This window comes from Arachis ipaensis, chromosome B10, assembly GCF_059453495.1.
Source record: "Arachis ipaensis isolate K30076 ecotype BB chromosome B10, ASM5945349v1, whole genome shotgun sequence".
NCBI lineage: Eukaryota > Viridiplantae > Streptophyta > Magnoliopsida > Fabales > Fabaceae > Arachis > Arachis ipaensis.
Window position 1 is genome coordinate 6,705,067 of NC_142435.1, and position 27,834 is coordinate 6,732,900.

Consider the following 27,834-nt stretch of genomic DNA (forward strand, 5'->3'; position numbering starts at 1 on the left):
TTAGTCCCTGGAATTGAATGTCGTGCACTAAACTAGTCTCTTCACCATTTTTTTCTCATTTTTTTTATAAATTCAAAATTTTTAATATTTTTGAATGCATTAATTTCAATTCTATTTTTCACACGTTCTTCAAATAAAAATGTTTTTATAAAATATTTTTTCTCTTGCAAATACCCTAACCGCCGACTTAGAATTGACGTGAAGGCTTTTCAAGCACCTTCACTACCATTTCCGACCTCTTTCAGTACTTTTATAAAATAATTTTTTTCTTGCGGATATCTCTAATAACCGCTGTCTTGGAGTTAATGTGAAGGTCTTTCGTCTAGACTGTAGAGGTCAAAGATGGTAATGAGAGTACTTGAAATGCTTTCAATATAACTCATTTACACATAACAAAAACGTGTATTTCATAAGAAAAAATGTTTATTTTAATTATTAATTTATTGTTAAAAACACATTTTTTTATGAAAAAAATTATGTCTAATCAATCATATAATTATTTTTTTATAATAACATACTTATATATTACAAAATTTACCAATGTTAAATTATTAAAAAAATTATATAATTAAAACTAAAATCTTAAAATTTTTTATAAAAACACTTATATTTAAACGATATATAAAAAAATAGAATTGAAATTAGTGTATCTAAAATATTAAAATTTTGAATTTAAAAAAAATGAGAAAAAATTGGTGAATAGATTAGTTTGGTGCACGACATTCAATTTTAGGGACTAAAATGAGTCACTTAATGCAAAGTGATGAACTAATTTGGTGCATATACAACGATGACATAATAGATGACACGTGGACCAATACTGTTGCGACACGTGGCACAACTATTCACGTCAGCATGCCACGTGTCACTGGTCACCACATTATCATACTATTATACGTGGCCAAATCATGAAGTGACACGTGTCACTTACAGTCCACGTCATCATGCCATGTCATCACGTCGTTAATGAAAAATAGGTTAGGACTAATATGGTGCATTTTTTTCAATCTCAAGGACGTAATTAGTGCAATTAAAATCTCAGGAACAATTTTAGTGCAGCATACCAATCTCAAAGACCATTTTGGGTTGCAGCAACCCATTGGCCAGCGGCAAACCCTTAAATGGAGCTTAGTACCGCGACGGATTAGTCCTTGACCTGCCGGGTTGGGGGATACCGTGGGAAACAAAAAAAAAAAAAAGACCATTTTGGATTTAACTCCTCATTCGAGAATGTTCGAGACGCACATGTGTCCCAGTAGGCGCCCGCCTATTGAATCCGCAACCTGTGGGCACATTCAATTATTAATTAATTAATAATTAATAATTCATAATCTCTAGCAGACAGATAGATAGTTACATTATCCAAATCTTTTTCTTTTACCTCTTTAGGCTAGATAGATAACTATGCGATCCACATTCATATCTTATTATAAAAGGTCATTCTAATAGATAATTATTATAATTTTAATATTTTAAAAAATATAATTAAAATAATATTCATTATTATTAAATATTAAAAAATATAAAAATATATAATTTTAATTTTAATAATATTTACATAATTACTATAGTCATCATCATAATATAATCATAATACAGTTCACTTATTATAAAATGTGAAAATAATATTTTACTTTTTATTTTGCATGATAACATGAAGAAGATTCTTGGCTTGTTCGTCAAGCTGTGTAAAACTAGTGGTGGGCCTTCTTAATTCACTCGAAGATATCACTTAAATTATTAAATGATGCTCATGCTCTGCTCTTATCCGAGTCTATCTTTTATTTTTTAAGTTAAAAAGTCTCATGAGCTGTACCTAGGAAGAAGCATAATATAATATACTGAAAAAAAAAATTTGAAGGTAGTAGCAGGGAATGGAAACTGCAGAGGAGCAGAAGCCGAGAGTTGTGGTGATTGATTCTTTGCAATCATGGGAATTCTATGTCAATCAGGCCTCTACCCAGAACTCCCCTGTAAGTCACTCATTTAATTTCCCCCATTTTCTTATTTATTTATGTTAATTAAAAGGGAGTTTAATTGAGTTCTAAGTTCTAAGTAATTTGGTTGTGGTGGATTGTTATTATTGTATGTAGATTGTTGTGCACTTCACTGCTTCATGGTGCATGCCATCAGTGGCTATGAATCCTTTCTTTGAAGAATTGGCTTCAACTTATCCAGATGTTCTCTTTCTCACTGTTGATGTTGATGAAGTCATGGTAATAATCCTTTTGCTACTCTTTTTTTAATCTTTCCAATCTTATTTTGTGCTTTGCTTTGATCTGTGTAACATTCAGCATGAACTGTTGAATTCATACTTGCTTGTAATCTCTGCACAAGTTCCACACTGTTATAAAATCTTATTATCACAAAAATATGGATAGAGACGCTAAAACAACATTTATACTCTCATTTTCATTAATAAACTTGTGCCTTCCTTTTCTTAGTGGGAATTTTTCTTTCCTGTTGCTATGTTTTTAACTCTGAAACGGACAATCGTATTAAGAACATGATAAGATAATTAAGAAAAATTAAGAAAGCAAGCAGTTCAAGGCTAGTAGAACTATTGAAAAGTTTGAGAGATAGAGATAGACATAGACATATTTCTTATCCTGATTTTTTGTATTATTTTTGCCAGCTGTTACCTAATACTGTGATTATATGTGACATGTATTCTACAAAGTCTACATGGACAGTAACAGTTAGTTAGTCCAATAATTGATGTAGCTATTGAGATTGATTCTTGTGTGGATAAGGATTGGTGCTGTAGATTGCAGTTTTTTATAGATTCCTAGATAAGATAAATGGGTAGCAAACTCTACTTGATATGTTCCTTTATTTTGTTTTATTGGTATTGATATTACAAAAAACTTGCACCAAGGCACACGAATTCCAAAGCATATAATTAAGTGGATACTAATATTATGTCCTAAACAATCTTTTTCTTAAATCTAAACCGACATGTTATGATGTGTTGATCAAGATATTATGATGTGTACTTGGCTGTGCCTAATTGAAATGATTTAATGATGGTAACTGAATGCATGATGATCAGGAAGTAGCAAAGAGGATGGATGTGAAGGCAATGCCAACATTCGTGGTGGTGAAGGACGGTGCTCCATTGGAGAAGGTGGTTGGTGCGAATCCGGAAGAGATAAAGAAAAGGATAGATACTTTTGTTCAGTCCATTCGTGACTCAGTAGCATAGATTTGATTGAAAAGTGAAAGCTATTGCATCTAATATCATACTACTTTTTCAACTTGTGTGCTGCTTTAATTTCTGGTCCTTCCTGCGCCATCTACATTCCAGGTCAAAGTCAAACATGTAATTTCCCACTTTGTTAATAAATTTGTACATTTTTACAGTTAACTAAGTTGTTGCTGGTTTATTTTATGGTTATATTTGATTGGAATCGGTAAAACTCAACGACTATGTATTGCTGTCTTTGTATTGGTTCATTCGCTAGCTAAAAAAATTATTCTTCATAAACAAATGCCATGCATACTTGCAATTATTTGAGTTTAATTTATGTTGTGTGTGTTTGGATTCCTTTAGCATTAAGCCTAAGCCACTGTAATATTTGAGCTAGGAGTTTGTGGTCAATTCCCAACAATGTTAGGATCCTGTTCCTTTTGGTCAACCGTGATATTTTTCTATGATGATTGATTATTGACAACTTAGAAGCTAATGCCTAATCCCAATATCACGATGAATGAATCTAAAAAATGAAGAACTTGAATTGGAAAAAAAAAAAGATTTGTGTAAGAATTTATTTTTTTTTTTAACTCATTTATTTTACATCAAAACAAGTAAACTTCTGGCTCATTTTTTTGGTTATGAAAGCCATATATGTGTTGTGCTGCGTTATGGAGTATGGAGGTACTAGACAAATATGTGGGACAGTTTTTTTTGAGTTGTTCTGTAAACAAGTCGGACCATGCGATTTTTTTTTTTGAAGGAAAATTTGGACAAATCGGATGGTTCGATTTGCAAGGAGCAAGTTTCGAATTTTGGACGAATCAAATCGGACCGTCCGTATTGTATATATAATTAATTTTTTTATAATACGAAAATCAAATCGGATGGTCCGAATTGATTATTATATTTTTTTTTTGAACGAGCTGGAACAACTGGTTGGGTCCGATTTATGCAGATATATGCATATAAAAGTGTGTAACTCATAAACAAGTTAGCAGATACCGTCTTGATCTTCCGCTTTCTTCCACTCGTGTTTCTCTCTTCTTTGCTATGAGGTAAAAAAAATTGATAGTGAAGTTTCTGTTTTTGTTGAGGTTGGTGAGAGAAATGGATGATAGAGTTCTTTTAAAAGGTTATTATTTTTGTCAGATTTTGTTTACAAACATCTGAATGAGTAAATTTTATTTGTGAAAATTTGTTAGATGTTATTCCCTTCACAATCTCATTTGAAGAGCTCAAAAGTGTGATTTGTGAAAAGATAGATTCTGAAATGTTAAGGAAAATATCATGTATTTTATACAGACATCCCATACCAGTATTTGGTGGATTCGTTCAATTTCAAACCAAATATATAACCGACGAAGCGAGTATGCAAGAGATGTTTTCAATGTATATTGAAAGTCGTGCCCAAATGTCGTTCATCGAGCTGTACATTGAATTCGAACAATCTGAGGCCGACCAAAATATTGTACGGCAAGATTACAATAGTGACAGTGAGGAAGAGTTCGAAAGCAATTATGAAGTTGCTGATCCAAATGGAGATGAAGATCAAGCTGACAGCACTATGGCTCTAAATGTGACAGACGTGGCAAATGCACTGGCAAACGAAGTGCCATTTGAGGAGCCATCTTTCATACGAGTGTTGGATTTGGAAGCTATGCATGCTTTGAAGTTTCCGGAATATATGAGCGCCGGTACGTAATTGCCTATATTTATAAGACGGATTAGAATTCTGTAATAATTTATATTGATTGATGGACCAAATAGTTAAGTGACATGTGAAAATATATTCAATTAGCATTTGTTTATGAGTTTATGTAGTTAAGTTTAGGATAATAATATTTTCTGTTAGTTATTGATGTAGTTAAATATTAATTAGTATTTATTAATCAATATTTATTTATGTTTTTATGTTTTCTTTTTTTGTTAAGATTGAGATAATAACCTGATGTAAAGTTTATTTATATCATTATTGATGTATTGAGTGTTGATTTACTTTTAATTTCGGTTATTAAATTTTTGTATGGCTGCTGTCGTGGTAGAAGTTCCTTTCGTTGCAGATGGTGAATTTGCTGTGGGGATGGAATTCAATTCAAGGGAAGCTGTTATTAAGGCGATGAAAGAGTATGCCATCCGAAGAAGTGTAGACTACCGGGTGTATGAGTCGGAATCGTTGACATTTTATGCCAAATGTACACAGTACGGGGAGGGGTGTAATTGGCTTATCAGGGTTAGCATGATCAGCAGAAAGTACTGTTGGGTTATAAAGAGGTATAATGGTAGTCACACTTGTACCAGAGCCACCATTTCTCAGGATCATTCGAAGCTGGATTCGAACACAATTGCAGAAGCAATAAAGCCGTTGGTTGAGACTGATCCCTCGTTAAAGGTAAAATCAGTTATTGCAGAAGTGCAATCGCAGTTCAACTACACCATCAGTTATCGAAAAACATGGTTGGTTAAGCAAAAGTAGTAGAAAAAATATTTGGAGGTTGGGAAGCATCGTACGAAACGTTGCCGATATGGTTTGAGGCCATATGTTATAAGGAGCCATCAGCTATCATCCATTTTGAGAGCGGTTTATCAAGACTATGCCTGCATATCAAGGCGATGACTTGGTAAGTAATATCCGAGTATTGCAGCGAGTCTTTTGGAGTTATTACCCCTGCATTAGAGCATTCAGACATTGTAAACTAGTTGTCTAGGTGGATAGGACTCACTTGTATGGAAAGTATAAGGGTTGTTTGTTAGTGGCAGTTTTACAAGATAGTAACAACAATATCGTCCCAATTGCATTTGCTATTGTGGAGGAAAAGACTTCTAATGCGTGACACTTTTTTCTTAGTAACCTGCAACAACATGTTGTAACTTGGGATGATGTGGCTGAGATAAATTTTTTATAATAATAACTTTTAATAATAATAATTATAATTATGAAATATTAAAAAAATTTAATAAATAAACTTATATAATCAGAATGGCTGAGATATTTTATAATATGAAGTTCAGGACGATCAATATCTCTAGATTTTTATTTATTTGGTATTTTAATTTTTTTCAAAGACTTGTGGGGAGAAGAAGAAGAATTAGATGAAAGAGAAGAAAAAAGAATGGTTGCCAGTTGGGATGGAGATGAAACTGATTTCAGAAAGTGGGTATGCATGCAGTAAAGGGGAATGTTGGGGTTAAGGGCACCGTTGTGGGGAGCAACGTCCATGCGACACATGGTGGGGAGGAACAATTCGGACCGTCTGTTTTGTCCCTTGAAATCGAACTGTCCGATTAGTTTGGGTGAACTCGCACCGTCCGATTAGTCACTTACCGACACCACACACTAATAAAGTACGCATGTTCTCCATATCGTTGTCTTACACCAATTTGTTCTTCATATTAAAATTAAAAAGCGTAAACTTTTTTATTATAAATTGAGTATATAATTTATTTCATATAAAATTTATATTTCATCCAATAGATAAGAGGTATATTAATAAAGATAATAGGATTTAAATGACACTTTAATTTAAACTCTTCAATTTGAACTTTACATACATTTCAAATCCTTTGCTTTAATTTTATTTGATTTGATTTTCAAAATAACAAATTTATTTTCATTCAAACACAATATATAGTTCTTTCACATTTCACACTATTAAATATTATTTCTGTTTCATTAACAAATTAAATTACTAGTTTTGATTTTTTTTTAATTTAAAAATTACTAATTTGGTTGTACTAATAGGCATTAGTGTAGCAAATAAAATAGCACAACTAGGTACGGCAAGCGTATATGGGCCTTAATGGACCAGACAACAGTGAGGCCCAAATAAACATTACAAATTGATAAAAAAAAAAGAAATGAACGAATAAAAAATGAGTGGCGTATGAAAAGTGGGCATTGGTGTCTCATTGGGAGTCTGTGATGAGATATTCATATTCCATTCCCTTGCCACCATTTTCTTTCTTTCTTTCTTTCTTACTCTGAATTCTGAACCACTCACTAGTCACTATCTTCCGGGAATGGGTTCATCGGAAAACCCCAATTGGGTTCTGGACTACGCATATCTCGATGACATTCACTCTCTTTCTGACCCTTCCAACTTCTCTTGGCCCCCTCCTCCAACCTCCCTAAGGTTTCATCTCACACTATTCTCCCTCTTTCTTCCTTTCATGCATTTTCCTATACTCACTACTCTTTTATGCCAGTGCCGACCTTCATCAATCGCTTCCCAATTCTCATGGACCCGATCAATCTGCCTCAAGAAAACGGTATGCTACTTACTTATGTTCGTAGCTATTCAATTAGTTGCTCTTTGTTTAGTTATAATTGCTCCTTTCAATGCATGTGCATGGAATCTGCATTGTTTATATATGCTTAACAAGTTAAAAGGAGGACTGTGCTTTTCAAAGTTGCTAAGGTTCTTTCTCTTCTGTAGCTGAATTGTCTTCACTACATAGTTATCTAACACTTTGTGTCCATTTCTTCTGTTACAGCTTGAGGTCATCTGGTTCAAAAGCGTGTAGAGAGAAAATGCGAAGGGATAGATTGAATGACAGGTATATCTATTTCACTTGTTCTCTTTGTGTTCATGTTTGTCTTTTAATGTTACTGTAATTTTATCTAATTTCACTAAAGTGACATATTGTAAACATTTTTTGAAAGATTTTTGGAACTTGGTTCCATTTTGGACCCCGGAAGGCCTCCCAAAACGGACAAGGCTGCTATACTGAGTGACGCGGTTCAACTGGTGTCGCAGCTGCGAGGGGAGGCTCAGAAGCTTAAAGAATCAACTGAGAATCTGCAGGAGAAAATCAATGAATTGAAGGTGTGTATAGTACTTGCTATGCAAGTCTTAATTATACATATCATACAATCATTAACCTTGCTCACATTCTTATCTTTTATGCCATTTTGATTATATTTGCATAGGCCGAGAAAAATGAGCTCCGTGACGAGAAGCAACGGCTAAAAGCAGAGAAAGATAGCCTTGAGAAGCAGCTCAAAGCCTTGAATACACCACCTGGTTTCCTGCACCATCCTCCTACACTTCCAGCTGTTTTCCCTCATGCACCAGGGCAAGTTCTTGGAAGCAAGCTGGTGCCTTTCATGGGCTACCCAGGAGTTTCCATGTGGCAGTTTTTACCACCTGCTGCTGTCGACACATCGCAGGACCATGTACTCCGGCCCCCGGTTGCATAATCCGGAAAATCTGTTTGTATTTTTCTTTAATGGATAGAGGGTAATGTTCCTTTCACATTTCTGAAAAGTTAGGGACAAAAAGAAGGAAATGTGGAGATTGAAGAGCTTCTATGGTAACAAGTCATCTTTTTTGGTTTTAGGTTCAACCAACTTGTGCAAGTTATGTAAGAGTAGTGTGCATTTAGTCATTTTGGATACTAGTTCATTGATGACAACTTCGATTTGCACATATCTTATTTTTTTCTTTTCTATTCTTGTTTTCTTGTTAATGCTGCAATCCAGGCAACTTTTACTCATGATTTTCCGGAAGTTTTCAAGTTACTGGACATGACTAAAAGTTGATGTCACAGTAGTCAAGTATGCCATTAATAATAGTTAGCACCACTTCTAAATGTTAGGCTAGTGCCATATAATCTGCATAAGGTTATGCTGAATAGCAGGAGTCTATAATATTATTTATATATATGATATTTGATGACAAGTTATCTAGTGAGATGAAAGTCTACAACACACACAAAAACGAAATTGTTCTAACAAAATTGTTCTCAATACTCAACAGGGTAGTTTGAACCCCATGTATTTCCCTGAATTGTAGTCTTTCCAAACCTCAATGGCTCCAAAGCTTGTCATTAGAACAGCACTTAAAGACATCACGATACCAACTGAGAAAACAATCAAAGAGGTCCTTCCATACTTCTGAATTGCTTTCTGAACCACCAATAACCCCAGAAGAGATGCAATAAAACTTATTGTAGCCAGTATGAGGGCAATTTCTATATGTTCCATCCCCAACAGCAGATATTGCAACGCTGACATGACTGAAGAGAAGAAAACCATGAATGAACATGTTGCTGCTGTTACCTGCACAAGAAGAATATTTATTTGATTAATTGGCAAATACTCCTTCCATTCCTTTTTATCTGATGCTGACTTACTGTTAACTTTAGGTACATATTTGGATTGTTTATAGAGACAGCGATTCAAAGAGATGCCGAGGCTTACCTCAGGAGCTACTCCGACTTGAAGAAGAAACGGACTTATCAGCATTCCACCACCAATGCCAAAGACGCCGCCCAACAGCCCGGCCAGAAACGCCATCAATGGAAAAACAAGTTTGTGCGAAGCACTATTTTTCGTCAGGTCTGGACACTGCAACGTCATTTCAATGGAAGTTTATCTCTGATCAGAGTTTGAATGAGGTTAAGGACAATAAAGAAAGTAAATTTTCTAAGACTATGTATGATGATTATGATACTAACTAACCTCTTGTTGGTCTTGAAGTCTCTCTTTCCCAAATACAATCCAAGCTGTGAAAACCACAGCAAGTGGTACTTGAACTGATGACAGAATCCAGTATTCTAATCCACATGGCTCCATTGGAATGATGCTCTGAACAGTTTGAACAATTGCAAGCAGTCAGGGATTAACAACATAATGGAGTCAAAGTTAGAAGAAAAACAACTACTCTAAAAGTTTGGTAAATCTATCTCAAAAACATAATAATAGATTTTTTTTAAAATATTTTTATACTGTCATCCAATTAGGTGCTGTTACATAAAATTCAAGCAGCCTAATGATAACCTTACCTGTCCATATTTGTTGCCGCGAAGAAGATAGACAGAAAAGAAGGAGAACCAGACCAAAAACAAGACCCCCAATTTCAACCAAGGGAGTCTCTCGTTGCTGTTGACTTCAGGAACAAGAAGAGGCTCTTCAATGCTCTTTGACCCTTCATTTTCTTTGTTTTCTTCAGTGGTGCCTATCTCATTTCCTGGCTGCCCCTTCTCAAGTTTCTCAGCAAGGCCAAACTTTTTCCTCATCTCTTCTGACTCATTCCTCCAAAACCGCATCGCGCAATTGCAAGTCTTTGAGGTACACCAAGCAAGAAAGACGGCGAAAAGTGCAGTGATCAACCATTCTGGGAAAACAAGGTTGCAGATAACTCCCACACTCACTCCCAGCAACATACATGGTTCGGACAAAAGAGCTATGTCATAGTCAATCAATGACTTTTTCCCAAGCTTAGTACTTTTTCTGCATAGATTGCACATAACATTTGCTATTGACCCTCCTGTGACCATGAAAGCAGAGAGACTTGAAGCTGTCTTAAGGTCCAAGCCAGCCACAATGGTTAGTATTGGTATGAAAAGGCCACCACCACCTATTCCACCAGCACTAGATATGGAAGAAGCTATGAAGCATAGCACTCCTGCAAGAACCATAAGCCATGAAACAAATGTTTGTGATTCTTGTGCTTCATTTCTCCATTGATAGATTCTATCTAGCAAGTGGTCAATAGTATTGAGCATGTTATTATCTGAAATGGGGTGTGTTTGTTTTGCATTGGAAGGATTGAATTTGAAGGCAGAGAAGGTGAGGAAGACTAATAATAAGTATGCAAGACTCAGAGTCTTCATTTTCTTGGCTATGATTGTGATTATGGGGGTGTGAATATTATGGTGAAGAGAGTATATGCTGTCCTATATGAATGGCATTATGCCTTTATATAGAGAGACATATATACACATGAACTTTTGAGAGTGCAAAGAGTTGTTACCATGCAAGACAAAATGGATAACATCTACATGGACGACAATAGTAGTGGGAAAAATCAGAATTAAACAAAACGAAAAAAATCGAGACTTCGAGAGTGCATTTTTAGGTCAATCATACCTTACTTATTTTTTTTGATGGAGCATATTTAATACGTGTTTAATGAACATGGACAATTATTTAGTTTTTGTATAATTACTAAATATTATAAATTCACATGAGTAATTATAATTTTTTTTTAAAGATGATTTGGTGGATCCAACCTAATCAAAACAACAGGGAGTAAAAAAAATTGTCAAGAACAATAGGTTCGTACATAAGAAGAAATGGTTTTTTTTTTTTTTTCTGAAATAAAATAAAAAAAATTATTATTTTTTCAAACCCCATTTCTCAACTTTAATTTCTTAAATACAATTTTTTAGGGCAAGTTCGCCGGAGTTCGGCGAACTCTAAAAATTATAGAGTTCGCAACTCCATTCAAAATTTTCAAAACCCACGTTTTTAATCCATATCATCATATCATCGTCTCTAAAGTAGTATATAGATCTCCAAACAGTATATACGAGTACATAAAAAAGACAATAAGCAGGACTTCTTTAAGAATTTTTTTAATTATAAATTTAGAAAAACAAGTCATATTTAACATGGTAATCATTATCATCGTCTCCAAAAATATACAGGTACATCGGAATAAACCATATTTAATAAGGATTTTTTGGAATAAACCATATTTAATAAGGATTTTTTAATTATAAAGTAAAAAAAAAATAACTGTTTCCTAAAAATAAAATACGACTTTATTCCTGTGTAGTACTCTGGAGACGATGATAATAGTTACCATTATTAACTTTCCAAACTCAATATGATATATTTGAAGTGAAGTTTGCCGGGTAAGGCGAACTTGCTAAGTTTTTTAGAGTTTGGTGGGAATGCAGCAAACTTGTCCAAATGCAAAAAAAATTGTATTTAAAAAATTAAAGTTCAAAAATTGTGTTTAAAAAAATAATATTTTTTTTATTTGTTTTAGTGAAAAGACCCGGAAGAAATACATCGTCTTCTTCTACATGAAGAAAGATATATTGAATAATATAATGGAGTGCAACTTTGCAAGTGTTTTCTACCGGATAATAAAAATTAGAGAGAGTCATTGTCACAAATTTATATATTAAAAGAATTGATGACCTGGATCTCATAATAGTAAAAGAGAGATAATACGTTATTTAATCTGAAAATGAAGTCCGTGTACTTGGTCTTCTATTCTACTTAATACATTTTACATAATGCATCATGCATGTATGTGTATCCATTATTGTAATGGAGTTAGTATATACTATATAGGAATTTTGGGTTTAAATCGTAAAATAAAAAAAATTATAATATATATGATAAAATATATAAAGAAAATTATACACTTTTTCTTTTCTTTCTAATTTTCAATATATATAGGTAGTTCGTAATCTTTATAGCGGGTGAACATAATCTTTATCCACTATCTGCTGCATGATACTGATAAATACTTACGTGGCTACAAGAACTTTATAATATATAGTTGTTTATATTTTCTTTTTGGTGCTTTTTCAAGGTTAGACTGTCGAAAACGATGGAATTGTTTTTCATCAATTTTAAACTCACAATGGCAAGAGTTCATGTAAAAAGAACTGAGCCTGGAAATGTTAAATATATTCAGTTGGGCGTATTATATTATATCCATTGTAAAAGTTGACAACTTGTGTTTGTGTATGATATATGCGTCACATTGATATGCCCAACTAGATTGAGACAATTGTTGGCAAAAACCGAAGAATAGGTCAAGTTAGGTCTTCTTTTTTTTTTCCCAAAGGTCAAAAAGCTAAGTTAGGTTTAAGCTTTCAGTTTTAATCTCATGAAGAAAAAAAAAAAAAAGATTTCAGTTTTAATCTGAGTTAGAAGCATACACTCTTAAATTACATACTATTTATTTTTGCATAACTCATTTTGATCTTATTAGTACAAATTTGAGGAGGTATTAAGACAGAATGAAATTGCTAACTTATTACACATGCACGTGTGTATATCTTTATAAATCTGGTCAAATAAGAATAATGAGACGGAAATTCTATGTGAAAAATCAAGGTGAGAATTACTAAAACGTAATGTTACTTTGCCACAAATATGTACATTATTGTTATATGATACTTTCTTATCTTATAAGGACTATATATAATAAGGAAAAGTATAGGGTATCAATATACTATCTGCTAATTTATTGTTAATAATAATTAATTATTATATTTTAAATATATGTATAAAGAGACACATCTAGAAAATACATATATAAAGACACTTCTATTAGACATAGTCATAAAAAAAATATTTTTATTAGACACATTCAAAAAGACACTTCTATTAAACACAATCATAAATAAGAGTTGGCAGAAGTTGGCAGAAATACTGTTGATAACGTAGCGGAATTGATATAATAAATACTATTTTCGTTTGGTGTTAGTAAATATCTGTGTTTTTTTTTTCCATGTACGTTGTTATAATAAGATATATTTCTTTTCCTACAGACACTGAAAGTAATGGTTTTGTTCCTTCTCAGCTTGTTAATATATTGCCTAACCATGGGAACTATTCATAGAAAGAAGCATGTTTTTAAAGATAACAATAAGAATTAGTGGGGATAGGCACTGCCAAATAAATAAACATTTCTTTTCTTTAACACAAAAATAAACAATAACCTAACGATGAATTGACTTGTACAGTGGAAATTAAAAAAGAAAAAAAAAACATTATTAGTGCGGCAGCGATAATATCGTTATCTCAAAAAGTAGGCAATTTTTCCAGACATATTAGAGAGCATGGTGACAAGGACAACTTCTTGTGGCTAATAATGTGCCTTCAATCGTCAATGCAAACTAGAAAACACAAAAGCAATCTATCATGATCTTATTAATTTTTCATCTTTTTCGTCACATTATTTTGCATTCTAATGCACAAAGCAAAATACAGTCAGATTCAAGCTCAGTTTTTTTTTTTTTGTTTCAACAAAGAAAAATTATCAACATATTTTTCCTTTGCAATGGTATAGACTATAGATATATGATTAAGGAATTTGGATCCTCTAAATTTTAAATTTGTACTTTAGAGAGTAAAGTGTGATCTTCTATTCTTGAATTATTTCTCTCTCATATTTATTTTTAGTTCCACCTATAAAATAAATGGTGAGAGATCACATTTTACTCTTTGAAATTTCAAATTTTAAAAAATTCAAGTACCTTTGTTTATTTTTTTTTATGAAGAAATTTTGGGCCGTGCCAACTGACGAAAGCCCAACAAGTCCTTAAATGACTCAAAGCCCAATTCTCATCAAGGATCAATTTTCACCAAGGAAAGAATATGTTTTCTCGATATTGGATCCACCAAGAATTAATTCGTACCGCGTAAAAATTAGACGAAGAGTAAAAATTACAATTAAATTTTTAAAAAAGTGTGTATTGCATATGATGTTTTTATTTTTAAATATTTTTATTATAAAAAAATCTTTATTTTTTGTTATAGCAATATCTTTTATATTTATATAGGTTAGTGAAAACAAATTTATTTATTTAATTATTGAACGGGATCCTGTTCTCATAATAAAACTGAAATTAAGTAAAATATGCGGGGTGAAACATTTTAGTAATATGTAAGAAATATAGAGGATAAAACTCTAAAGGAAAACCACCGTTCATAGATAATTTTCTTATGTATTTAATAAAAACTGGGAAGGATGCTTTTGAAGGGAAAAAAAAAACAAAGAAATAAAAGAAAAGAAAAGACGGTTGATAATATTGAATAGAAACAAATGTTGCACTAAACTTTTTGAAATTGAATTAGTGGGTAACTTTTGTTACTTTCTTCATCGGCAAAAGAATTAAAAAGAATTGCTGAACGTGTTGGCCATACCCATACCTATCCTTTATGATTACTTGATGAGTTAATTATACGTAAAAGAAAAAGAAAAAAGACAAACAAATCTCACTCGGATTACTCTCCGGTACAAACTTAAATCTATATAGATATACAGATATTCCTTTTGATTAAATTGCTTTATGACATGTGGTTTTTTTTTTGTCTCTTTTGAGAGAGCAGCTTGACAGATTATATTCAGCTTAAGGTAGGGGTGTGCATGGCCCGGTCCGGTCCGAAGACCTGGTCCGGTCCCGAACACTTTAGAAACTAATTTTATGTGATTTCATCGGGTCTAGGGCCGGGTATAGGTCTCAAAAGTAGACCCGATCATTATTTTGGGTTGAGTCCGGGCCATAGCTCGGGTCACCCGAAATCGGCCCGGTGGCCCGGTCATCATACACAATTAATATTTTGTGTTATTAATGATGGATGATGGCTATTATTATGTGAAATTTAAGTATTGTAAACCTTAATATTTTGTGTTATTAGTCATTATATATAAGACTATAAGTTAATGTTTTATGTTTAAAATGCATAAGATTTTAGACTAATGCATAATCTTGTATTATTTGTATTGATTTAAATATTTGGTGTTATTAGGCAATATTAGTATTGATTATGATTATACTTTAATTTTAGAGAAGAGTTAGTTCTTATTATATTTTTCTAAGTGAATTTTACCATGTCAAATAATGGTTGGAGTCTTGAAAATTTGGATATTTTTACATGCTAACTTACAAGAAGGTATCAAGGTAATATAATGTTAACGGCCCGGTTTTCACCCGGTTTTTTACCCGGTATAATCGTGGCCCGAAAGTGTATAGATTTCATCGGGTCTAAGTTCGGATTCGGGTCTAACAAATAGGCCCGGTATATATTTCGGGCCGGATCTGGGTCACATCAAACCCGGTTTCACCCGACCCATGCACACCCCTAGCTTAAGGGAGCCACACAAACAGGTGAGCCATTGGTAAGTTTTGGGTCAGCATTAATGGGCTTTTTTTCTTTTTTGGAAAATGCTTTCGTTTTTGAAGTTTTTTATTATATTTATTGTTATTAGTATATGAAAACCGTTCTATAGTGGTTATTAGTTTACTAGAATAGTATTAGAGGAAAATTAATATTAAACCAAAAAGAAAAAAAAAACTTAATATTAAACCTAAGAAGAGCCAAAGTATGGGATCCTATTTTCCAACTACATTTTTATTATTTTTAATCTTGAGAAATTAGGTTTTACATTTTTATTTTTATAATTATAAATTTGGTAAAATAATTAAAAAGATTAGAATAAAATTTTATTTCAAAACATAAATAAAAATTTTAGAATCTATTTAACAGTTACAATGTATGAAATAAATAAATTTAAATTACATAAAATATGATAAGAAAATCATATTATATAGGAACACTGTAATTAAAATTTTAAATAAGTAAACGGTATACCAAAGGTAAAAGAAAAATTTAAACCGTTATAATTTGAATTCATTGTGTGTTGTTGTGATGCTAAAGTTATTATGTAACTGATAGCTAGTATTTATTCCGATTGATTTTTTTTAGTGAAAAATATTTTTTTTTCAAGAATAAAGTGTTTTTATAAAATTTTAAATATGTTTACATATTAAAAAAAAAGTATTTTTATTAAAAAATTATTAATTTAATTTTTTAAGTCAATAATACTTTTTTTTAAAAGTAAAAGCAAAAACTTTTTTAATATTTATTTAAAAAAATCTATCTTAATGTGCAATCGTTTTTTTCTGTTTATCAAAAAGAAAAAAAAAATTACATTTTCAAAAAACCAAAGATGACCCTCATATTTTTTGTTTAATGAAATTAAGTTCTTAGATAAAAAAAATTAGTAAAAGTTGTTTTTAGCATAGTTATTAAATCTAGTTTGATCTTGTTAGTCGAATTGGTAAATCTAATTTGACTTAGTTGATTGAATTAAAAATTCGGTCATCAATCCGTATTGGGTCATTAAAAATAGGGTTAAGTACTGAAATCGTCTCTAAGGTCTGGGGTGAAAATCAAAATCGTCTCCGACCTTTTTTTGTTATTAAAATCATTCTCAACGTTACAAAACGTTATAAAATCGTCCTTTTCCACTTCAATTTTATTTTTTTACCATATTACTCTTCATTAGTAATAAAAATAATATTAAAAAATTAAAACAAACTCCCCCTCCTTTCCCCTCCCCTCCCCTCCCCTCTCCTCCCGTAACTCCCTCACTATCACACCTATGCATCATGTTTTGCATCATCTTCATCATCCTTAGGCAACTCTCTTCCTCTCCCTCTTCTTTTTCTCATGGCCATCACCACTGCCTTCATGACTATCACACTTTCCTTCTCTCTAAATCACTATCACCCACCCACAAACTAAATTAAGCAACAGCAACAACAAATTAAGCAATAAATTCAGCAACATTAACACACATTTAGCAACAGCAACAACAAAATGAACAAAACATCAACAACAATATCCACAAAATAAATCAACAAAAAATTTAAATTTAACAACAATTCAGCAATCATCAACTGCAACTTCAGATCCAAATTCAACAGCAACAGAAATTAAAAAATTTAAAAAAATGATATTTATCAATTTATGTTCTTCAGAAAAAAATAAAAAAAGGAAGAACAAAAAGAAGAGGGATTCGAGGCTGAAGACGACAAACTCAAAGTCGCTTCTATCGATCCCACCACCCTCTGCTCTCCACCTTCCCAACCTCTCACAACTGACCTCACTCCTCCTACCCGCATCGATCCCCATGGAAAGTGGTGAGTTCCAGGAAGCAAAACAGAGAATCAGAGAAGCAGAACAGGAAGAAGAATATATCTGAATCTGGAAGGAGGAGCGATACGACAAGAAGGCAGAACGGAGGCGCAACATTGCAGGAGGCAGAACGGAGGCGTGGCGCTGTGAAAGGAAGAACGCATGCCGGCGCTGCCAGAGAAAGAGCGCGACGGAGAAGGAGTCGGCGCCGAAGAAGGGTCAGAGGACATGGTTGTCGTCGAGGGGTAAGGATTGAGGTCGGTGATGGAAAGGGAGAAGAAGGTGGAGAAGGAGATGAGGAAGGTGAGGCCAACGTTAATGGAGGAAGGGTTGAGGTTGGTGATGGAAAGGGAGAAGAAGGTGGAGAAGAAGGTGGGGGCGGAGATGATACGGTGGCAGAAAGAGAGAGAGGAAGAATTGGGGTTGTGGTTGGGAGGGAGGGTTCCCGAAGAAGGAGATGAAAGGAAAGAGAGGGAGAGACACGGAGACACAGGATGGGGTTTTTGTTGGGGGGGGGGTGTTGGGTTTTTTTTAATTTTATTTTTATTAATTTTAAGGGTAATTTGGTCAAGAAAATAAAATTAAAGTAAAAAAGGACGATTTTATAACGTTTTGTAACGTTGGGGATGGTTTTAATAACAAAAAAAGGTCGGGGACGATTTTGATTTTCACCCTAGACCTTAGAGACGATTTTAGTACTTAACCTTTAAAAATATGATCGCGCTAGTGTACAGATCAAAGTTCATACAGATATACAGATTTATTTTCACTTTGTTTCACATGTCAACACGTGTTGGCCCCTTGTTGCAGTATGCAGCTGGTGCAGAGGAGGTGGCATGAGCATATGGAAGGTGCGATAGAGCCGGCATGGTGGGGTGTAGTTGAATGGGGTTTTGAACATCCCGCATTCCGTTGGAGGGAGGTTGGCGACATGGGCCTTGTTTGGGGCAAAAAAAAGAAAAAGGATGACAAGCATGCACTTGGGTCTTCGCTTCAACAATGTCATAACATCGAAGGAATCCCTAGGTGCAGTGAGGAGGACCGCCGTCGGTGGTGTTATTGCTGCTGCTCCTGTCGGTGGCGTGCGGGATCAGCCCGTGGTCGAAGTGGTCCGAGGCGGTGAAGGTGCTGACCCATTGTGCCAAGTCCCACTTTGATTTGTATGGATTTAGGGTAGAACGTTGCACAGCGTTGGCCGATGGAGTTTGACATTGAGGGTCAAGACTTCGATGAGACAGTTCATTAATCAACAGAATTCAAAATATATATTCTCAAATGTTAGAAATTCTAATAAATGTGTTCATTAATTAACAGAATTTATAAGATTCATATATAAACTGTGTTGTACAAAAAATATTCTAATTAAATATTTTATTTATTATTGTGTAAAATCTCCTCTCATTTTACAAGAGAATTTTTTTTCTTGACTGTTCATAATAGACATAGTATTTTAGCATTGCAAAAATTCAACAACTTACAATCTACTTATCAAGTAAGTATATAAAATTCTAATCTTTTTTCATAATAAATTTTTTTTAATTTTTCATTAATATTGACGTCAATATTTTTTATGTTAAAAACTATATAATTAGTTTATATTTATAATGTCGTTATATATTATATATATTTATTGACAAATAATATTAATAAATATCATAAAATTATAAAAAAATTATACTATAATTGATACAAATATTTGATATTTTTTATTAATACATATTTACTTATATTTATATTGATAATTATGAATAACAAAAAATAAGATTACTTAAAATATAATTGATTATAAAATTAAAATAATATCTAAAAAAATTAATGCACGTTTTTACTACGTAATTAATAATTAGTATTTAAAATAAGAAGGAACAACATAGCTTAGTACCAACGAGAGCATGCAGAATAAAGAAGACTTAGATTCAAACGACATTTTCATCAATTTTGGAGTTCTTCCGAACGATTCGGTTGAACCGATTTTTATCGATTCTAAGAAGTTTTCACCTGCTTTGACTAGCTTTGACCGATTCTAACCAACTTTGACCGGTTCTGTTCCTTAAGCTGTTTCAAGATTGCACTAGACCAGTTGCGAGTCCGGTCCACCGGCTTTTGTAGTCGAACAGGTCGATCCAGACCGATTCTTACAACTATGTCGATTCATTTAACCTTTCTTGCCTTCCACCAAAAGCCACATTGTCTCTTTTCTCTCGGCTCTCTTTTTCTTCGGTCACGTCATTCAACAACGAAGAAAGAAGGAAACGGAAAGTGCAGAAGCTACGGTGGGTTGTAGAACAAAAGGTGTGTTCCCGCATCCATGCAAGAAGAAAGGCCTAATACCAAGAGCCTAGTCACACTACGGTAAGAGTACATCAAAAACTATTTTTCCTCGTTAAATGTAATTTACTTAGATGTGATTAAAAAATAATTGAATATTATGTAGAGTAAAAAATTAATATTATTGAAGGATAAAATTAAAATTTATTTCTATATATCGTTTTTGTCCCCAACGTTTTCGTCCTATTTAAGTCCCTAACGTTTCAAAATCGTCTCAATTTTGTCCCGCCGTCAATTCTGTTAACGGATCCCTAACGGCAGAACAACATTGAGTCAATTTTAAAAGGTTAAAGACTTAAATAGGACGATTGAAACGTTAGGGACAACTTTAAAACTTACTCCAAACGTTGAAGAGACAAAAAAATACTTTACTCAAATATAAACCCAAAACATAAACTAAATAGTATATAAAGATCTATTATTTCACCGTTTTTCAATTAACTTTGTATTCTTTTCCAAAATTTTTATAATTTGCATGGCCCAAAGTTAGTTATGAATATTTTTTTCTTGGATTTAATGTAAAAAAATTATAAATATTTTAAAAAGATACATGCAAATATAAATATGAAATTTAATTTATTTAAGTAAAAATACCAAAAATTTATTTTTTAACATTTGTCATTATTATTTTTAATAATAAAACTTTTATGGTTAATAGAATTGTTTTAATAAAAGTAGTTTTGTTTAATTTGATTAATTTCAAAGTTGGCAAACTTATTATAAATAATATCAAATAAATATGGATAAAATTTTTAAATCACCCTGAATTTTGGAACACACTCTTAAAAAAGTTCTGCTGTCAAAATATTTTAAAATAAATAAAAAGTACTCAACGTAAAATATATATTTTTAAAAAATATTTTAAAAATAAAAAAATTGAAATTTTTTATTTATATATATTTAAAAACATATGTATTAATAATTATGAATAAGAAAATATTTATAATTTAAATAATTTTTTGAGTATAAAATTAAAAGGGTAAAATATATTTTTTGTCCCTGAAGTTTGACAAAAGTTTTAAAAATATCCCTAAGTTTTATTTTGTTTCAATTTTGTCCCAAAAGTTTTCGATTTGTATCAAATATACCCCTAACAGCTAATTTTTCAAAAAATTTAAGACCAATTCAACAACAATTTTATAAGAACAACCCTCAACATAAGCAAATCAAGCATAATTTTCATGCATTATCGTTAGATTGGTCTTAATTTTTTTGAAAATTTAGCCGGTAAGGATATATTTGATGCAAATCGAAAACTTTTGGGACAAAATTGAAACAAAATAAAACTTAGGGGTATTTTTGAAATTTTGATCAAACTTTAGGGGCAAAAAGTATACTTTACCCAAATTAAAATAATATCTCAAAAAACCAAACAACAAACTAATAATAAAGTCAAACAATAAAAGATCTACTTTGAGATCCAATATCACAATCCAATACTCCATTATGGGGCCAAACATTTAAAGATCTATTTTCACTACATCTAAGTCAAGCCAACAGCATGGCTTACTTCTAAATCCTCCCATAAGCTCTCAAGTTCTCTGAACCATATTTCTAAACTGTTCCTCCACCTACCAATATTATTCCACGTGTCATCATGATATCCTTCTAAGAGAATATCTATATATGAAAATCTGTATACTATAATTAGCCATCTCACTATGATCCAATTGGGTTAGAAATCATAACTACATCATATCATAATGTTTCTGTTCATAATAGTCATAAGGTACATCATTTCATGGCCAAGTGGAGACTCCTTTTTGCATTCACGTGTTTAAGTTTATCTTAATGGTAATATTTTTCTCATGTCAAAATTTCCATGTAGTTAGCGTATATAATGTATTTTTTTTAAAGTAATAAATAAATAATGAGATTATTTTTTTCACGCAGAATTTATGTATTTAGAATTTTAGATCCTAAGCCGAAAGAACAGTGTAAAAAAAAAATTGTAATATTCTGAATGTATAAAATTTTAAGATATAGTTTGCTTCCAAATTTGGAAGGTATCTGAAGTTAAAACCTTCCACTAAATTGTAGGTGAATGAATAGATGGTTCGAGAAGGTGTAGGAGGCTAATTTTTTTGGATATGAAAAATATATGTGTTGTGCATAGTTGTGGAAATTGTGAGTATTAGACATGGATGTGGGACAATTTTTTTTGAAATAAGGAATGAAGAAATCGAACGGTCCGATTTTTACTCCTAACACCACAGTCGCGTAAAGCACCTATACACTCCATAATTACGTACTACACTATTTCTCCTTCCACACTTAAATTAAAAAGTGTAGACATGTAGTGTGTTTTTATTTTATATTTTCTCTCCACGGTAGTCCTACACCCACTTTTTAATTTAAGTGTGGAAGGAGAAATGGTGTAGTACGTAATTATGGAGTGTATAGGTGCTTTACGCGACTGTGGTGTTAGGAGTAAAAATCGGACCGTCCGATTTTTGAGTACACAAATCGGAGGGTCCGATTTCTATTTAAAAAATTTAAAAATTTTGGAGTACACAAATCGGATGGTCCGATTTGTGTACTCCAATTTTTTTTATTTTTTAAATACAAGTCGGAGGGTCCGATTACCTTCACCAAAGTTTAAATTTTCTTTTTCACACTAGTCGGACTGTCCGATTAGTAAACTTAAAAATTTTTTACAAAGAAATCGGATGGTCCGATTTCTTCATTCCTTGTTTCAGAAAAAATTGTCCCACATCCATGTCTATTACTCACAGTTTCCACAACTATGCACAACACACATATATTTTTCATATCCAAAAAAATTAGCCACATGTCTACATCTAAGTCAAAATTTAAAAATATTAAATTAATAAATTTTTCATTTTATAAATTTATTATTCTTTCTTACTATGAAACTAATTTCATAACTCCTCACACTTACAACATTAATTTAAAGTTGAATTAAATTTCAAAATAGTTCTTGATATTAGTGTCGTGCACTCAAATTATCCTTGAGATTTTAATTACACCAATTACGTTACTAAGATTGACAAAAGTACACCACGTTAGTCCCTGACCTATTTTTCATTAGAGACGTGATGACATAGCTTGATGACGTAGACTGTTAGTGACACGTGTCACTCCATGGTTTAGCCACGTGTAATGGTATGTTGATGTGTTGACGGATAACATGTGGCATGCTGATGTGGATGGTTGTGCCACGTATCACAACAGTATTCGTCCACGTGTCATCTTCTATGTCATCGTTGTAAATGCACCAAATTAGTCCCTCACTTTACATTAAGTGACTCATTTTAGTCCCTGAAATTGAATGTCATGTATTAAACTTGTCCCTTCATTAGTTTTTTTTTTTAATTTTTTTCTATAAATTCAAAATTCTCAATATCTTTAAATGCATTAATTTCAATTCTATTTTTTCATATGTTATTTAAATACAAGTATTTTTATAAAATATTTTTTCTCTTGCGGGTACCCCTAACCGCCGTCTTGGAGTTGACGTGAAGACAAGTATCCCCACTACCATTGATCTGAGTATAATCGTTAGCTTAGAAATTTCTTCTCAATAAGAGAAATAATCTCGTTGCAAGTATAGCTCCCAACCGACAAACAATCCTCAATCAAATTTTTAATATGATTGTCACAAGTACAAACCCCAATAAAAATAAACCGAAGTATTTAAACCTCGAGTCGTCTCACAAGGAATTGCAATGAAGTGCTCAATTATTGGCTATGAAGGAAGAAGGGGGTTTGATTTGGTGATTGACAAGAAAAGTAAATAATAAGAAAGTAAATGACAATTAACTAATAAAGGAAAGGAAAAGAACTCTTGGCTACGGCATAGAAATTGAGATCACCATCCTTGTCTAAAAACCATATATTGAGAATTATGAGGGACCAAACCTATCAAGTCTACTTCTATACTTGAAGTAAGTCAAATAGGCTTGATCAACATCAACCTATAAGTCCCAACCTAACTACTAATTGACTTAGTAGTAGGCTAGCGTTAATAGGTATCAAATTGACCACTAAGGGTTCTCAAATCACCAATTAATTAGACCCAATGACGCAAGTTCACCCAATTTCCTTAGCCTAGGCCAAGAGTATGAAAAACTACTCTATAACTAGTGAAAACATTTTAACAAACACCTAGAGCGCAATAAAAGTAAACATCACAATTTGCGAGAATTGAAGAAAGCTATAACTAACCAAAGCAAGAAATCAACAATGGAAACTAAATCAAACATTAAGAGACATGAAAATATAAAATTGCATTAAAAAGAGAATTGAAAATAACAAAAGAATTCATAAACTAAATTGACAAAATAAAGGAATTGACAAGAGAAATAAAGTGTTAGAACAAATAAAAGTAAAGGAAAGCTAAAATGAAAGAGGAATGAGATCTAGATCTAGAAAGAAAATAAAACTAAGAACCCTAAATCTAGAGAGGAGAGAGCATCTCTCTCTAGAATTCTACATCTAAACTAAAGTGTGTGTATGAATGAATGGCTCCCTCCCCCATCCTCCTTCACTCCCAGTCTTATCTGCATACTGGGCTCGAAATTGGGCCAAAGATCAGTTCAAAAATCTCCCCCAGCGATTTCACTTTAGTGAGGTACATGCCGCTCGTCACGCGTACGCGTCAGTCACGCGTACGTGTGGATTGGAGTATGGCGCGATCACGTGCACACGTCATCCATGTCTGCGCGTCGGCATCGGCTTCTCAAATCTACAAATCCTTGTGTTTCCTCTACTTTTGCATGCTTCCTTTCCATCTTCTAAGCCATTCCTGCCTTATAAACTCTGAAATCACTTAACAAACATATCACGACATCGAATGGCAACAAGAGAGGAATAAAATTAGCATTTTTAAGGCCTAGAAAGCATATTTTCAATCATAGCACAAAATTAGGAAGGAATCTTAAAAATATGCAAATTATATGAATAAATGGGGGATAAGTTGATAAAATCTACTAAATTAAGCACAAGATAAACCACAAAATTGGGGTTTATCAACCATCTCCGACCTCTTTCGCCTGGACTGAAGAGGTCGGAGATGGTAGTGAAGGTGCTTGAAGTGCCTTCAGTCTAGCCCGTTTACACACAACAAAAACGTGTATTTCATAAGAACCGAAAAAAAAGTGTATTTTAATTCTTGATTTATTGTTAAAAACACATGTTTTTTGATAAAAAATAATCTGTCTAATCAATCATATAATTCTTGTTTTATAATAACATACTTATATATTACAAAATTTACCAATATTAAATTATCATAGAAAAAAATATATAATTAAAACTAAAATCTTAAATATTTTTATAAAAGGATTTATATTTAAACAATATATAAAAAAATAGAATTAAAATTAGTGTATCCAAAATATTAAAAATTTTACAATTTTTAAAAAATGAGAAAAAATTAGTAAAGGAACTAATTTGATGCACGACATTCAATTTCAGGAACTAAAATGAGTCACTTAATGCAAAGTGAGGGACTAATTTAGTACATCTACAATGATGACATAATACATGATACGTGGACGAATACTGTTGCGACACGTGGCACAAACGGACACGTGGCCAAATAGCATTGCAACATGTGACACAATCATCCACATTAGCTTGCCATGTGTACTGGTCAACACATCATCATACCATTACACATGGCCAAACCATGGAGTGACATGTGTCACTAACAACCCATATCATCAAGTCATGTCATCATGTCGTTAATAGAAAATGGGTCAGGGACTAATGTGGTGTATTTTTGTCAATTTCAAAAACGTAATTGGTGCAATTAAAATCTTAGAGACGATTTTGGTACACAATGACAACCTCAACACGATTTTAGAATTTAACTCATTTAAAATTTGTTTAGTCTAAATCGTAATAATGATATAACCGGAATCCAAATTAAAACCTCCACAAATTCAACTACTTTGAGTCTTATTTGGGCTTCCTAGGTTTAAATTAAAAAAAAAAAATAATGACTAAACCAAAGGTCTAAAAAATATAAAAAAAAAAAAATCGTTGACTTTGCTATTCAAATCTAAAACATTTTAGTGTACATATATTTGGTCGTCACCCAAGAGTTGACTTTGCATACTTGCAAATAAACAAAGTCCTAATTAAAGGTTTGAATTTAATTTTTTTTTTGCATAGTAGGACACACATTTGTTATTAATTTCCGATCTTAATCGTCTGCTACTAAAGATACCGCTTAAAAAAAAAAGAAAAAAGAAAAAAATGGAGACATTGTACTATGTTATTGTTCTTTGTGTTATTAGCTTCGTTGTTTTAGTTCTTCCAAATGATTTTAGCATTGCTGATACAGATCTACAAAGAGGTTCAGAGTGCTCACAAGCCGATTATTCTGTGAAGGGAGAAGAATCGGAGAGGAATCTGCAAAGTTTGTTGGATTCTCTAGCTTCTAACGTGGTTGATCACCATGGTTTCTACCAAGCAAGTGTAGGAAAAAAGAGTAACAAGGTTTATGGTGCAGTTTTATGCAGAGGTGATGTTTCAGCAAAGAATTGTTCAAATTGCACCTTAGAATCTATCAAGGTTGCAACACGTGATTGTTCTAAGAGCAGAGATGTTGCAATCTGGTTCACATGGTGTTTCCTTCGGTATTCGAACGAGAGCTTCTTTGGAGTAATGGAATCGACGGCGGCGGCGATCACAAATGACACAGATTTTGATGAGTCTTATGTGGTTCCAGAAGGGCTTGAATTTATGATTGGAATAGCAGGTTCAGCTCCAGAGCAGCCATATATGTTCCAAACATCGGTCTTGAATTCGAGTCGATATGGCATGGCTCAATGCACAAGAGATATCAGCAGAGTTGATTGCAGAGCGTGTCTTGATTCTCAATTTTCCATTTTCAGAAATGTTATTGGAAACAAACGAAGATGGGAGATTTATGGTCATAATTGTTTCATGTGGTATAATGATTATCAATTTTATTCTAATGTCACAACTCTTCTTAGTGGTGAGTCTCATCTTATTTATACTGCTTGGTTACCTTGCTTTTAGCAATAATTCTCATTTAGAAGTACATTAAGAATAATGCTACATAGTCGGTAAATATTATCATTTTTAACTAGTATTTAATCTATATTTATAAATATTTTGCATGTAAGAAACATATAATTTGCACCTATATTTACTATAATTTTACACACATGAATCAATACTGTTTACATCCATATTTTTTAGAATTTGCATATATAAATTAATAAAATTTATTATTAAAAATAATTTAGTTTGTGTTAGTCAAATGATGAACAAAAATACTAAAAATTGCTAACCCAATAATTTCTCTTTCATTAATGCAAGCTTTGTTTTGTACTACAGATGCTAGGAAGACTTCTTGTGGCGGAATTTTCGAAATTGTTGTAACTATTGCCGCGTTTCTGTTAGTTTTGTAATTTTGGTTGCTGTCTTATGATATGCACTCTCACAAGACAAAAATTAATTTGTTATAGAACTAAATTCTATTTAAAAATTTGTTGCTGTATGTTCAATGATAAGTTGCTGCATAAATGTATATAAGTTTTGTATTGTGTATACGATGGACTACAAAGGAGACTCAACAATTAGCACCAAATTATTTAATTCATTTTTTATTTCTTCTTTTTGGAGGGTTTGATTTTTCATGTATATAATAATGACAAGTTTTTCTTTATTTTTATATTTTTCTATTATTATTTTAACTTTTTCTTTTCTTAATCTCTTTGGTCATCTGTGTTTATATGATTTAGGAATATTTTGTATTTGATTAAAAATATTAGAAATTAACTTATTTTTCTTTATTAAAGACTTAATTTATTTAATATTATAAAACATCATGAATCAATTTGTCAAATTTTTTTAT

General features: G+C 32.3%; 5 protein-coding genes across 6 annotated transcripts; 4 read left to right on the forward strand and 1 right to left on the reverse strand.

The window, feature by feature from the left end:
• The first annotated feature begins 1,616 nt into the window (after positions 1 to 1,616).
• On the forward strand, positions 1,617 to 3,367 carry CXXS1 (thioredoxin family protein CXXS1). Its single transcript, XM_016326258.3, has 3 exons — positions 1,617 to 1,973; positions 2,094 to 2,216; positions 3,053 to 3,367. Exons 1-3 carry the CDS (start codon positions 1,875 to 1,877, stop codon positions 3,203 to 3,205), a joined length of 375 nt encoding a protein of 124 aa, XP_016181744.1. The 5' UTR covers positions 1,617 to 1,874; the 3' UTR covers positions 3,206 to 3,367.
• A 1,099-nt stretch (positions 3,368 to 4,466) lies between these two features.
• LOC148579054 (uncharacterized) lies at positions 4,467 to 5,986 on the forward strand. Its single transcript, XM_088504728.1, has 2 exons — positions 4,467 to 4,890; positions 5,239 to 5,986. The coding sequence occupies exons 1-2, from the start codon at positions 4,467 to 4,469 to the stop codon at positions 5,667 to 5,669; spliced, it is 855 nt and encodes a 284-aa protein (XP_088360854.1). The 3' UTR covers positions 5,670 to 5,986.
• Positions 5,987 to 7,068: 1,082 nt separating this feature from the next.
• On the forward strand, positions 7,069 to 8,644 carry LOC107623573 (transcription factor ILR3). Its single transcript, XM_016325898.3, has 5 exons — positions 7,069 to 7,326; positions 7,400 to 7,462; positions 7,688 to 7,750; positions 7,857 to 8,019; positions 8,124 to 8,644. Exons 1-5 carry the CDS (start codon positions 7,214 to 7,216, stop codon positions 8,391 to 8,393), a joined length of 672 nt encoding a protein of 223 aa, XP_016181384.1. The 5' UTR covers positions 7,069 to 7,213; the 3' UTR covers positions 8,394 to 8,644.
• Positions 8,645 to 8,817: 173 nt separating this feature from the next.
• On the reverse strand, positions 8,818 to 10,944 carry LOC107623571 (sulfite exporter TauE/SafE family protein 5). Of its 2 annotated transcripts, XM_016325897.3 has the most exons (4): positions 9,980 to 10,940; positions 9,657 to 9,782; positions 9,396 to 9,542; positions 8,818 to 9,254 (listed from the first exon to the last, which is right to left on the reverse strand). In XM_016325897.3, exons 1-4 carry the CDS (start codon positions 10,808 to 10,810, stop codon positions 8,946 to 8,948), a joined length of 1,413 nt encoding a protein of 470 aa, XP_016181383.1. In that variant the 5' UTR covers positions 10,811 to 10,940; the 3' UTR covers positions 8,818 to 8,945. The 2 variants fall into 2 exon arrangements, with proteins under 2 accessions (XP_016181383.1, XP_088360857.1); XM_088504731.1 differs by having other exon boundaries at positions 8,818 to 9,542; positions 9,980 to 10,944.
• Positions 10,945 to 26,204: 15,260 nt separating this feature from the next.
• On the forward strand, positions 26,205 to 27,425 carry LOC107620016 (antimicrobial ginkbilobin-2-like protein). The gene is made up of 2 exons (XM_016322240.3): positions 26,205 to 26,949; positions 27,315 to 27,425. The coding sequence occupies exons 1-2, from the start codon at positions 26,205 to 26,207 to the stop codon at positions 27,386 to 27,388; spliced, it is 819 nt and encodes a 272-aa protein (XP_016177726.1). The 3' UTR covers positions 27,389 to 27,425.
• The last annotated feature ends 409 nt before the right edge of the window (positions 27,426 to 27,834 follow it).